The sequence below is a fragment of the Poecilia reticulata genome, chromosome 8 (genome assembly GCF_904066995.2).
Source record: "Poecilia reticulata chromosome 8, P_reticulata-male-v2, whole genome shotgun sequence".
NCBI classification, from domain to species: Eukaryota; Metazoa; Chordata; class Actinopteri; order Cyprinodontiformes; family Poeciliidae; genus Poecilia; species Poecilia reticulata.
The window spans coordinates 27304787-27317423 of NC_088837.1; the positions used below are offsets into that span (position 1 = coordinate 27304787).

At 50.8% G+C, this 12637-nt stretch overlaps 1 protein-coding gene across 2 annotated transcripts in view; it reads right to left on the minus strand.

The window, feature by feature from the left end:
• Positions 1-4059: 4059 nt before the first annotated feature.
• Positions 4060-12637, minus strand: part of LOC103469511 (serine/threonine-protein kinase TAO2-like) — a 30035-nt gene continuing 21457 nt past the window's right edge. Inside the window, exons 1-10 of one of the 2 annotated variants that reach the window (XM_081610405.1) lie at positions 11420-11576; positions 7242-7451; positions 7047-7175; positions 6744-6980; positions 6542-6670; positions 6106-6309; positions 5794-6033; positions 5503-5724; positions 5031-5213; positions 4060-4958 (exon numbers count right to left, since the gene is read on the minus strand). In XM_081610405.1, the coding sequence (XP_081466531.1) occupies positions 4197-4958; positions 5031-5213; positions 5503-5724; positions 5794-6033; positions 6106-6309; positions 6542-6670; positions 6744-6980; positions 7047-7175; positions 7242-7451; positions 11420-11443 (2340 nt within the window). In that variant the 5' untranslated portion in view covers positions 11444-11576 and the 3' untranslated portion in view covers positions 4060-4196. Of the gene's footprint in view, positions 4959-5030; positions 5214-5502; positions 5725-5793; positions 6034-6105; positions 6310-6541; positions 6671-6743; positions 6981-7046; positions 7176-7241; positions 7452-11419; positions 11577-12637 lie in introns of those variants that run through there. The other variant, XM_081610404.1, reaches the window with a different exon arrangement.

Consider the following 12637-nt stretch of genomic DNA (forward strand, 5'->3'; position numbering starts at 1 on the left):
AGCATGTGCCCCCTTACGTTTAGTCTTAAACATTTTCCTTTGTCAGACTTTCAGGTACATCAACCAGATTACCGAATCCACAGGATGCAAAACGAAGACAAAAAGGCAGCTTCGTGTCGCGCAGCGCCATCTGCCACCACCCTGGACTTTTTCAGTGCTAGCGATAGCTTTAGACCAGTGTTTTTCAACCACTGGGCCGCGGAACACTAGTGGACCGTGAGTGATCGTCAGGTGTGCCGTGGAAATTATCCAATTTCACCTCCCGTATTTTCCGGACTATAAGCTGCTGCTTCTTTCCTGTGGATTCTTGTTCAACCACCAGGGGGCTCTCTAGCAGGAAGTGAATCATTGGAAGTCAAAATTGGAAATCAAAGAAGAACGCGCTAATTTTTATTTAGAACAAGCACATGCTAGCAAAAAATTTGAAGGTACGGTTATTTACTGTTAGGTTCCGTATTTTCAGCTCACAGTCCGGAAAATACGACAATTGGTCTTAAAAGATTTGTTTTGTAAACGAATTAATTATCTGCAAATAATGCCGTCTTTGAATGTCTGCTGTAGTGACTAGCGGCGTAATCATGTAATTTTCTTACCACTAGGTGGCAGCAGGTACAGAGCATTTTACATTAAAACAAGAGAATTAGTGATGCATCACACACCACAGTGTTGTTTCACTGTTCAGGTGTGTTTCTGAAGTGGACATGTTTAGTGCAATTTGAAATAAATGTAAAATGTGATAAAAATACATTTTTGTGTTTGATTCCTATTCAAGACACTTTGATAAGAATGACTATAAATGTAATATAGGCGGCTACAGAGGATCTTTGGTTGGTTGGTGATGTTTCAATGAAAACAATGAACCTCGGCTCAAAATGGTTGAAACACAGATTTAGAGGATGAAGCCCATCCGACATGGACCTTTAGCTCAGCTGCAGCTTTACGCTCATGAATCATTTGTTTTAAATGTGACTTTTCCCGCCACCAAGTGACTTAACAGGGATTTCAAAATAAAACAGCTTCCGTTTTTGTTCTTTTATTTGTCCAAAAGTATTTTATGTTTCTTACAGCTCATTCTGCATTTCACACATCGTCCTCCTCACAGCGCCTCCTGCTGGTCGCCATCATCACAGCAGCGGGGAGCCGTGCTCAGGTTTCCACGGAGCTGCACCACAAAACATGGATTCAAACCAAGTCAGCAGCAGGCTCTGAACATTGAACAACTTTAATAAAGTTATGATGTGAGATGGTCCCTGGGTCTCCAGAATGAGCTGGTTATGAAGAAATGCTGCTGGAACTCAGAAATGTTTTCTACTAAAATGAATGAAACCTGATTGTGGATTCAAGTAAAACACCTGGATGTTGGTTCAAATGACGCCTCCATCAGAACAGTGGAGAGAATAAAAGCAGCTTTTAACAGCAGAGGTGAGATAAAGACACGAGGCCTCCAGCTGCAGCGTTTCAGGATCACATTAAACTCAAGTTGGCAAAATGAAATCTCAGTTTGAAACAAGAAGTCCAGTTCATCCATGGAGGCCAGCAGATTCTGACTCCCGACATCCACACAGCGTCTTTCTGTCCAATGTGTCCATTTGTCCCTTCAGCCAAGTCAACATTTGCACAAACACCAAAACAAAGAAAAGGAAAAACCGTTTCCTCTGGCATCGCTCCACATTCTTCTTCTCTCAGTGCAAATGAGGTAGACGTGACACGTGGAGACGGCGGACGGCTCTGTGCAAAAAACTCCGACCATGAGGAGTCTGTGGGAAACGGCTGCTACGGAGGCCCAGAGGGGCAAAAACGGCCGGAGGCAAAAAATAATCCTGTGGATAAACTGACCAAAGATCTACAGCAATACATAAATCATCTGATTCCAGATGGTCTCAATAATACAAGTTGTATTCATGTAAATGGCTTCATCCGTTCTTCATTATTGTTTTTACTACTTTAAATCTAAACGTTTTGTCTATTTTCAGTGATATTGCCAGAAGTTTTTGGAAAATATAAAACATCAAATATTTTATTTGCTTAAAAACAACGGTTCAGGTGCTGCAGCGGTGCGGTGGTGCAGCACAACCCAGGTATTGAGGTCTTAGTCCTCATGCCGGTGGTCACAGGTTCAATTCCCGGCCTGGTGACATTTGCTGCATGTCTTCACTCCGTTTCAGATAAAAGCCACTAGAGCCAACAAAACCTTAAGACGGTTTTAAAATGTATCTCTTCATTATGTAAATCAAAGTTTTCTCAGTTCTTTAAATATAAATCTGTGAATTTATGCAAATGTTTTTTAAACATTTTATAGGGATATTGTGTTTCAGCCTCCATTTTAATTACTTTAGAAACATTTTCTACGGGGAAAGAGAAGAAAAGGTTTAAAGAATCAGAAGTCATGTAAGTTTTATGATCCGATAAAGAAAAAATAACGTTAATGGTTTTTATCCATCATCGTTTTTTAGCACAGAACGTTTATCATCTTAGATGAGATAAAAACCTTCACTATAAAAATACGTTTCTAAACAACATGTAAAAATTTTGATTCAATTTAATTCAAATATTTGTCAATATATTATGATCCGGTTTTAACATTTAATCTTCAGGCAACAATCATTATTTTAGCTAAAATGGATGGAAAAATGAGATTATTCTGAGCTCATCCACAGGATTATCTGACCGTTAATCTCTTAGGGCTCCGTGTTTTACAGTGCTCCAGGGAAAAACTTGGACTAGACCAGGAAGGAAGAATAAAAACATGGCACAAATGTAGTGAACTCATCTAAAGTCTGTTGCACTGCAGACCCTCTGAGATCTCACAGCCAGAGGCTCCGCCCACAAGCAGAGGCTCCGCCCATAGACAGAGACCCCGCCCACAGCCAGAGGCTCCGCCCACAGCCAGAGGCTCCGCCCACAAGCAGAGGCTCCGCCCACAGCCAGAGGCTCCGCCCATAGACAGAGGCTCCGCCCTGAGACCTCATTGGGAATGCTGGGAAATGTAGTCTTCCTGGAAATATTAAATTCTTATAGTTCTATCACAGTAACATTGCAGTTATTTCCCACCTAGTGGTCAACATAGGCAATGACAGCTTAACAAATACTCCGACTGCAGCAGTAGTTATTATGGGATGGCGTCTGCCTGCTTCTAGTACAAATTGGCATAAATCACGTGACAAAATAATCATTATTACTTATTACAGTCTTAAAGTTAGTGCTTCTATGTACAACAACAACAACACCAGTCAGAGTGTTGAACAGCGCCCCCATCAGGACACCTGCCTCACCTGGTGTCAGCTCTATAAATAGGTAGTGTACATCACTGTACAGCGGCGCCATGCGGCCGTCTGACCTGCAGAGGCAGACAGACCAGTTTGATGAGCCGCTGGTGCTGCGTCCACACACACACACACACACACACACCCACACACACACACACACCACGGCGGCTTCTGATTGGAGGACAGGTGTGCAGGATTCCTGGTTTGCTGGATCCTCAGTCAGATGATCCTGTTGGTCTCTGAGCTCAGCAGGAATCACATCATCAACATTACAGCTGAAGTTATTTAATCCTGAGGGTTAATGTTGCTCACTGATCTGGGTCTTTCCGGATCCGACCGGATCGCTAGAAAGGTTCTGACTGAGGATCAGAAAGAACGAAACCTGCAGACGACCCCAGGTCCTGAACCCGATGGTTTTGGGTCAACCTGGCAGAGGACAGCAGCGGCATCAACGCTGCCCCCTGCTGGACGCCCGTATTTACACACGTCCACATCAGCTCTGCCCCGGTCTCTGTGCAACTCAGCGGGTCGGAACCATCAGTGGGACCCGAGGGGAGATATCTGGTGAACGTCTGGGTTCCTGATGACGTCACGGCGTCTGAGCCACGAGGGATCGACGGTCTGAGGGCCGGGCCTCCTGAGGTCAACATCGCCTTCAGTAGGACCGGACCGTCGAGTTCTCATCTCCGGTCCCTGAGGGCCAACTGCCGGCTGTCTCTGGAGGAGCTACAGCTCCAGGACGCTCCTCAGAGCTCTGTAGATGGGTGGTGTTCCTCCTGGGTTTCTGTGACGTGAAGCGCCTGGTGGAGCGTCCTGGAGCGCCGATCCTCGGACCGCTCTGAGACAGCTGCTTCCCAGGAGCTGCTGAGCGCCACGTGGCCCCTCTGTGACGCCGCCTGGTGGCTCCTGGGAAGGCCGCAGGCGGACGTCTCAGGAGAAGGACAGGTTGGAGCCGTTGGAGATGTGGGAGGTGACAGAGGTGCTCCGGCTGAGCCCCCCGTCGCCGGCGCCGCCCCCACCGGGGCCTCCGGACGCCGTGCGCCTCAGCGGCTGGGGGCTGTTCCTGAGGGTCAGGCCGGGGCCGCGGACGACCAGGCCGCCGCCGCCATAGCCGCCCTGCGAGGAGGACGAGGAGGAAGCGGAGGAGGCGGGGGAGGAGCAGGAGAAGGAGATGGGGGGAGGCGCGGCGGGAGGCAGCACGGCCAGCGACTGGGAGGAGGCGTGGTAGGAGAGCTGCTGGAGGCCCCGGGCATGCTGGGAGTAGTGGCCGCCGGAGGGCCACTCCCGGGCCTGGCGCTCCCGGCCGTCGCGCTCGTCGCGGTACAGCTGCGGCGTGCTCTGGTGGTGATGGTACAGCTGCTGCTGGTGGAGAGAGGGGGCGCGGGCTCTTGGCTCGGCCCGGCCGAAGCCGGCGCCGTGGTTCTGGCCGTGCCAGGCCGGGCCGGCCGGCGAGTTCTGGAGGCCGTGGCTCCAGTGGCCGCCGGAGCGCGGCACGGGCCGGGCCGGCCAGCCTCCGGGTCCGGCGGCCTGGCCGGGCGGCAGGTAGCCGTCGGCGGCGCCCAGCGCCATGCCGCTGAATCCCAGCCGCAGGCTCTCCGAGTCGAACGCCTCCACCTCCCGGGCCTGGCGCTCCAGCAGCGTCCGGATCCGCTCCGACCGCTCCGCCTGCAGCGCCACCATTTCCTCCTCGATCTGCAGGGAGAGGGTGGTCAGAACGGGTCAGAACCGGGTTAGTACGGGGTCAGGACGGGGTCGGAGCCGTACCCTCTGCTCCAGCAGCGCGCGGCGCAGCGCCACCCGCGCCTCCAGCTCCTGCGCCTCGCGGTCGTGCGTCCCGTCCGTGTGGATCTTGATCTTGCTCTGGTAGGCGTTGAGCAGCTCCAGCTCCTGCTGCAGCTGCAGCCGCAGCGCCTGCTGCTCCGCCTCCTGCGTCTCGTCCAGCCGCAGCTGCGGGGACAAATGCCGGGTCAGAACCTGCAGGTTCGGCTAGGGGGCGGTACAGCGGCCCAAATGGATTTATGTTAAAAAATGTGAATTTAGTTATCGGACGACAGCATGTGATAAAATACAATCATTTAAAATGTTGCGTTTCTCACAGCTGGTTTATAAACACCATTTGAAACAGACACTTAGCCTGGCAGGGCTAACTGAAGCCTGGGGGCCCGCCAGGCTGAAGCCTGGGATCAGGGTAGGTCAGAACCAGCTACCGGGTCAGAACCAGTCACAAGCGGCTTGCCTTGCTGACGGCCTGCGTGGACAGCATGTCGTTGACCGAGTGGTCGTACTGCTCGGCCAGGATGGCCAGCTTCCGGGTCTGCTCGTCCTTCAGCCGCTTCAGAACCAGTTTGTGTTCGGACCGGGGCGTGGTCTCCAGCAGGTGGTTCCGGAGCGCCTTGTACTGCCGGGTCTGGATCTTGCAGGTCTCCTGGAACTGCCTCTTGATCTGGACCTCTTTGGACTGAAATTAACACAGACAGGTTAGAATCTCTCCGGGGCCCGGCCCGGCCCATGGTTCTGACCCGGCTACCTTGAGGCTCTTGGGCTGCTGCCGGACCTCCACGGCGTGTTTCTGCCGCAGTTCGTCCTCGCGCCGCTTGTTGTACTCCATCTGGTTGGTGAGCTCTGTCTGGTGCTGGGTCCGGATCAGCTCGGCCCGGGTTCTCTGGACCGAGCCGAGTTGCCGGAACTCCAGCTCCTGGGTGGACTCGTGGTGCCGCAGCAGCATTGCGCACTCCAGGTCCTTCTGGATCTGCTTCTTGTTCAGTTCCTGGGGCGACAGCAGGGTTAGGGAGGCAGCGGGTCTGGATCGGGTTCTGCAGCGGTTCTGGAGTGGCCCTACCTCTCGCAGCAGGTCCTGCTCCAGGTTGTGGCGAGCCAGCAGCATCTTCCTCTTGTACTGGCGGCACTGCAGGTCATAGTACTGCCTCTGGCGCCGCAGCAGGCCGGCCTCCTCCTCCGCCATCAGCTGCTGCATCACCTCCTTCTGCTGGATCAGCCACTCCTGCTTCTCCCTCTTGGGGGTCGACTGGTTCTCACTCAGCTCCTGCTCCGGAGGGGAGGGGCAAACCGGATCAGGGGCTGAGCCAGATCAGGACCGGATCAGGGGCTGAGCCAGATCAGGACCGGATCAGGGGCTGAGCCAGATCAGGACCGGATCAGGGGCTGAGCCGGATCAAGATCAGGGCCGGATCAAGATCAGGACCGGATCAGGGGCTGAGCCAGATCAGGACCGGATCATGGGCTGAGCCGTCTCTTGCTCCTGATCCGAGTCTTACCTCCTTCAGCAGCTCCTTGCGGTGGCGGTACTGCCGCTTCTGGGAGTCCAACAGACAGTTGAGCTCCTTCTTCTGCTGGCCCAGGATCTGCTGCTGGAACTTCTTCTCCTCGGCCAGAGCGGCTTTGACCTGCAGGATGCGGAAAGCGAAGACGTCAGGCACCGGGAGCGGGAGAGGGAGCGGATGAGCGGCCGAAGCGGACCTCTTTCTCCAGGACGGCCTGGTTCTTGCGGGCCAGCTTGTCGAGCTCGGCGGAGAAGCCGGTCCTCTGGGCGTCCAGCTCCTTGTCCAGCTTCAGCTGGTGCTCGTCCATCTCGGCCTTCAGCTTGTTCTCCAGGCCCAGCAGCTGCTTCTGGTGCAGCTGCCGCATGCGCTTGTAGCCGGACATCTGGTCCCGCAGCGCCGAGCCCTGCTCGTGCTCCTGGATCTGACGTGTCACCTGTGGGACGGCGACACGTCACATACACCTGGAAACGGGCCGGGACCTGTCCCTTCCGGAACCTACCAGGGAGGCGGTCCGGATGGTGGCGAAGTGGTCCCGGTTCCGGTAGAAGGCCCGGCGGCGCCCGGCGGATGGGGCCTGCTGCTGCTCCAGCTCCGGCTGGTACGGGTCGTCGTAGATGTTGTCCTGACCCTGCAGAGGAGGGAGGGGTTAGAGAGGGTCTGGTCCGGTCCGGTCCGGTCCCGACCCTGGGCTCACCGTGGGGCGGTGGATGATGGAGCTGTTGGAGGTGACGGTGTTCTCGCCCTCCTGCAGGATGGCCATGTCGCCGCTGCTGTCGTCGGAGGCGTCCGCCAGGCTGTTGACGGAGCTGGACTGGGAGCTGGCCGAGATGGACATACTGGGAACGGACTGGGAGCTCTCCATGCTGTTCACCGTGCCGCCCTGCAGCAGGTAGGGCTCCGCCTCCTAACAAACACACACCATGAGGGCGGCACAGCAACCCGACCCGGTTCTTGTGCCTCAGAACTAGGGCTGTATAATTAAATCGATTCTACGATATGCATCGATTTTTCATCCGCGAGTATCGATACATTAAACTAGAGGGGTCCATATTGTTATACGTCTCTAACACGTCGTAGCAGCCAGACTCCGCCTCCCTCAGTCTCACTTTCAACTTGTGCTTTAAGTGCACATTATAAACTACACACAAGCTTTTAAATTGCCTTAATAGGCCAAGTAAAACCTTAGTTATGCTAAAATAAGTAAACCGTATTTTTCCGAATGACAGAAATGTCAAAAACCGGCTTTTCCGGTTATATATTGTGACAGGGAATGAGCTTCCAAACGTAAAAATGAAACAACGTTAGATTCTTTTGTTATTGGAAATCTCTCTCTCATCTTCAACAAATAATTATGTATTTTGTTGCCAAGAAACGAAGTGAAGTTGCTCAAGTTACGGTGAAAGAAGCGGAATGGAGCAGTGAGATCGCCAAATTGATGCCAAGTTTGGATATTGGAGCGATCGGTGGCGTCCGCTGGGTGATTTGTCTTTAGCCTAGTGGTTTCTGTTCTGTACAGAAACGGTTACCTGAAGAATCAACGCGCAGCAGCAGCGGCGCTCTGTTTGGAGCTGGAAGACGAAGAGGGGAAACCCGCAGTGAGGGTTGCCATGACGACATGGCAGATCGATCATTCATATTAGCAGCTGATCAACAGTATCAGAGACTGAGGGAACGATGAGAGGCAGCTACTCAGAGATCCAAGCAGGGGAATAGCGGCGCTGCGGAGCCGCTACCCCAACAGCTAGTAGTAAACGGCTTACAGCCACGGCTAACTCCAGGAGCCAAGGTAGAAAAGCCTTTTTCACCCCAACACACAATTTTTGGCATCTTGTTTTGATGATGTTTTGTCAAAAATTGTACACAAATGAGGAATTGCCTTCACTTTCATGCTGATAATGTCATAAAACTCTTTGCAATATTTTTACACCAGTTTAAGAAATGTGCGGTATACATCGTCATTCTAAATTTTGAAAACCATTCGTTATGAATATTTGAGCGTTTCACAGTGGAAAAAAATTACAATTTTTTTCCAAATTGGATTTTGTTTTTCTGTGACTCGAAGTCCAAAATGCAGCCGCAGGATGTGGAAAAGAAAAAACATGAGTGCAATCATTTGCATATTGAGAGTCTAGAGGCTGATGATCTCCACTCGGCTCCCAGGTCACTGCTGGAACTTTGAGTTTCGAGTCAAATCCACATGAATTCAATGACAAACTAATTTTCTCACTGCATCTTAAATTCATTTAGTCCAGCTGTAGGTCCAATCAGAGCCAGGTGCTGCGTAGTTGGTACTTTTAATCAGTTTTCAGCTCATTAAATCCAGCTGAAAACTGGTTAAACCCAAGTCTATGGAACACAAAATGTCACCAAAATCCCTCTAAAATCGCTCAGAAAATCCTAAGCGTATTGAATCGTATTTTCCGAATATCGTGTATCGTATCGTGAGATTACTCAGATCCCGGGACGGCGCTACCTGAAGACTGATCCAAAGTCTTCAGGTTGACAGGCGGGCAGGTGAGAAGCCCCCTGCCCGCCTGTCAACCTGCCAGCTGAGGGGGAGGAGCCGGGAGAAATTAACCAATCAGAACTCAGTCAGATCGGCGCCAGTGATCGGCCAATGATCAGCTCCAGGAGGATCAACGAAGATCTGCGATTGGCTGCAACAATCAGACGATGTCGATGTGAAGCCAAGCTACCAGCAAGAAGCCCCTGAAAGTCCCGCTGTTAAAATCAGACCTGAGCTGAAGCGGCTACAATTTGCCAAAGAACACATTGACTGGCCTAGAAAGAAATGGCGAAATATTTTGTGGACTGACGAAAGTAAAATGTTTCTTTTTGGTTCTAAGGGCCACAGACAGTTTGTCAGACGTCCTGCAAACTGAATTCAAGTCACGTTGAAGACGATAAACATGGCGGTTCAAGCATCACGATATGGGATGTTTCTCATGGTGTTGGTCCCATTTATCACTTACCAGGGATCAGTTTGAGTAAAACTGGAAGAAGTCATGTTGCTGTATGCTGAAGAGGAAACGTTTGTTTCAACGAGACAATGACCCGAACACACAGCAGGCAGCAAAACCATCAGACCAACAGAAAGTAACGGAGGGGGCAGCACAGCCCTGGACCTTCATCCATAGAAAACCTGACATGAAAAATGCTGTTCATGAGGCAAAACCAAGAAAAACGGAGGAACATGGTGCAGCTGTCCTGCAGAACCTGCTGACCGGCGACTCCATGGACCACAGAGGAGAACCCGTGTTTACGCAACTAAATATTAGTTCATGATTCTCAGGAGACATGAATCTTTCAGCATTTCTTAGTTTGAGTTTGTAAAGAAATATGTCAACACTATTTTTTGAACGTTGTATTTCTTCACTTTCTGTATAATATAGTAATATTCAATTACTTACCAATTACCTGGCTTTGAAATAAAATGTGCAGTGTTCCCAATGCACATTGGGTAAAACTAGGGCTGAAACGATTCCTCGAGTGATTCCAGTTCCTCGATTATTAAAATCCCTTGATTAAAATGTTCCTGCCTCGAAGCCTCGTTAATTTATGCTTTATCATTTAGCGCCGTGTTTCAGCCGGAACATGATCTGCGTTGCGCGGAGCTCTGACTTCCTCTGAGTTGTTGGAGGCATAGCGTCCAATCTTCAGGTTCGGCCCGCGGGGACTTTACTGATAAGTCCGGGTTTTCATCGTTTTCGGGGACCAATAAACATCCTTAAAATGAGCGGCGCGATGCCGGGAGTCCGGCAGCCTTTCTGCTCCGGAGCTGCTGGTGGAACCGTCTGGTTGCAGAGAAACAAGCTCAGGGCTCCGTTAGTCAGAATCATGAGTTAAAATGTTCACCAAAGTAAAATGTTCGTTTTTGTGGCGCTTCTCTTATTTTGAAGGGATATGTACCCGTTACCATAGCGACCAGAGTCGGAGCATTTGGGTCGAGAGGAGATGAGTAGAGCTTGTGAGTCTTAAGTCTGGTTTAGACAAAGATTTCAGAATGTCGGCCGATTCTCCAAACCTCTGTGACCACAGAGCTGATAAAGTCCAACAGGTTCGATCGGTTCGTGTGTCCAAGGCAGGAGGAGCAACACGAACCGATTCCAGTCAGAACATCCCGATTCCAGAGGATAATCCAGGAAAACCCCCAACATAGCAGGAATTTAGAATAACCAACACGGATGATGATGTAGAAGCAACAGTGATAGTTTGTGGAGTCATTTTAAGAGATAAAAGACGTAACAAAAAGAAAAGGAGGTGGATGAAAGACGACGGGAGCAGCCGCTCTATTTGCTGCTCTATGATTTGGAGGTGAATGTTTTTTCATAGTTAACATTTTTAACTGAATAAACATAATAATGACCTTTAGATTTAATAATAAACATTTCCACATATCATCTCCGATATGTCAGCTGTTTGGGATTCCCCTCTGCTCTGACGTCACCGCGCGTTCTGATTGGCTGCCGTCACATTCAGCAGGTTTTATTCTCGTTCCCAGTCAGGAAAAACCCCACAGGATGAGATAAAAGGGCCAAGACAATTACAATGTTGAAGAATATGTCCGATTTTAAATCACACCACACACTGCAGGATGTTGTAAGATTGTCGTAAAGGGGAAAAAAAGGCGTCAGAAGCCGTATCTGCCTCCATGTTTACGTCCGCAAACACTAAGGCCCCGTTTACACGACAACGATTTCGGGGGAAAACGGAAGAGTTTTGTTGCGTTTGTAGTGGCATTTACACGAAACCACCGAATGTTTTCTCTGACCACGGCACAGATTGAAAACGGGTTCCAGACCAGCTCATGCATAGTATGACGCAACACATAGCTGCTTCCTACAATCCACAGAAGAAGAAGAAACTACTCACAATGCTGGTGTTACTGTTTCCCATCAGATTTGGTTCCCTCAGCGTCTCTTCACCGCTCCGCACCGCCAAGGTGGCAAAATACAGGCTGCTTGTTCAGCGCTCTTATCTAGAGAACTACGGACCAGGACCAGGACCAGGACCAGAACCAGGACCAGGACCAGAACCAGGACCAGGACCAGGACCAGGACCAGGACCAGAACCAGAACCAGAACCAGGACCAGGACCAGGACCAGAACCAGGACCAGAACCAGGACCAGGACCAGGACCAGGACCAGAACCAGGACCAGGACCAGGACCAGAACCAGAACCAGAACCAGGACCAGGACCAGAACCAGGACCAGAACCAGGACCAGGACCAGAACCAGGACCAGAACCAGAACCAGGACCAGGACCAGGACCAGAACCAGGACCAAGACCAGGACCAGGACCAGAACCAGGACCAGGACCAGAACCAGAACCAGAACCAGAACCAGGACCAGAACCAGGACCAGGACCAGGACCAGAACCAGGACCAGGACCAGGACCAGGACCAGGACCAGCCCGGCTCCAGACCAGTTTATCAGGAGGGGCACCGACTTATTTTGGGGGTCAAAATGAATCTACGTAGCTGAACATAGACAACAACACCAGCAGCCTACAGGCGACTTGTTAACAAGCTTAACGTGCTGTATTGATATTAGCCAGTCATCTTTTAGCTACCATCACCTGCATCCAGCAGCTTTACTCAACTCAGTCGGTTAGTTCGGGGGAAAAACTGCAGTTATTTACGTTTTGCTGGTTTGCTGCCATGATTCTAACACACCTGCGCAGCAGCAGCAGCATCAGGTCTCCTTCCTGCCTCACAGCTGTAAACCCAGCGCAAGCGTCTCAGCGTTCATGTTGCGTTTGAAGGCGGCTCGGAAAAACAAGTTACAACTTGTTAGCGACGGATAAAACTGTTTTAACTGCTGAAAAAGGTAACAGAGGACACGGATATGGGACGTGCGGGAACTCCTATTGTATCAAATTGATATGGGAATAACAGACTGTTGGCCATTCCAAGGTAAAAACAATAAACAGCTTCCAGTCCGGGCCGCTACAGACACCGTGAAAGCTCAAACAAGGTGTTTCAGCAAAGTTATCCCACTTTTTCCAACTGCATGCGCCCTAATCAGACGCTCACAATGCGTGTTTTCTCACGCAAATCCACATGCCTTCAAGTACAACTTTTTTTTAAAC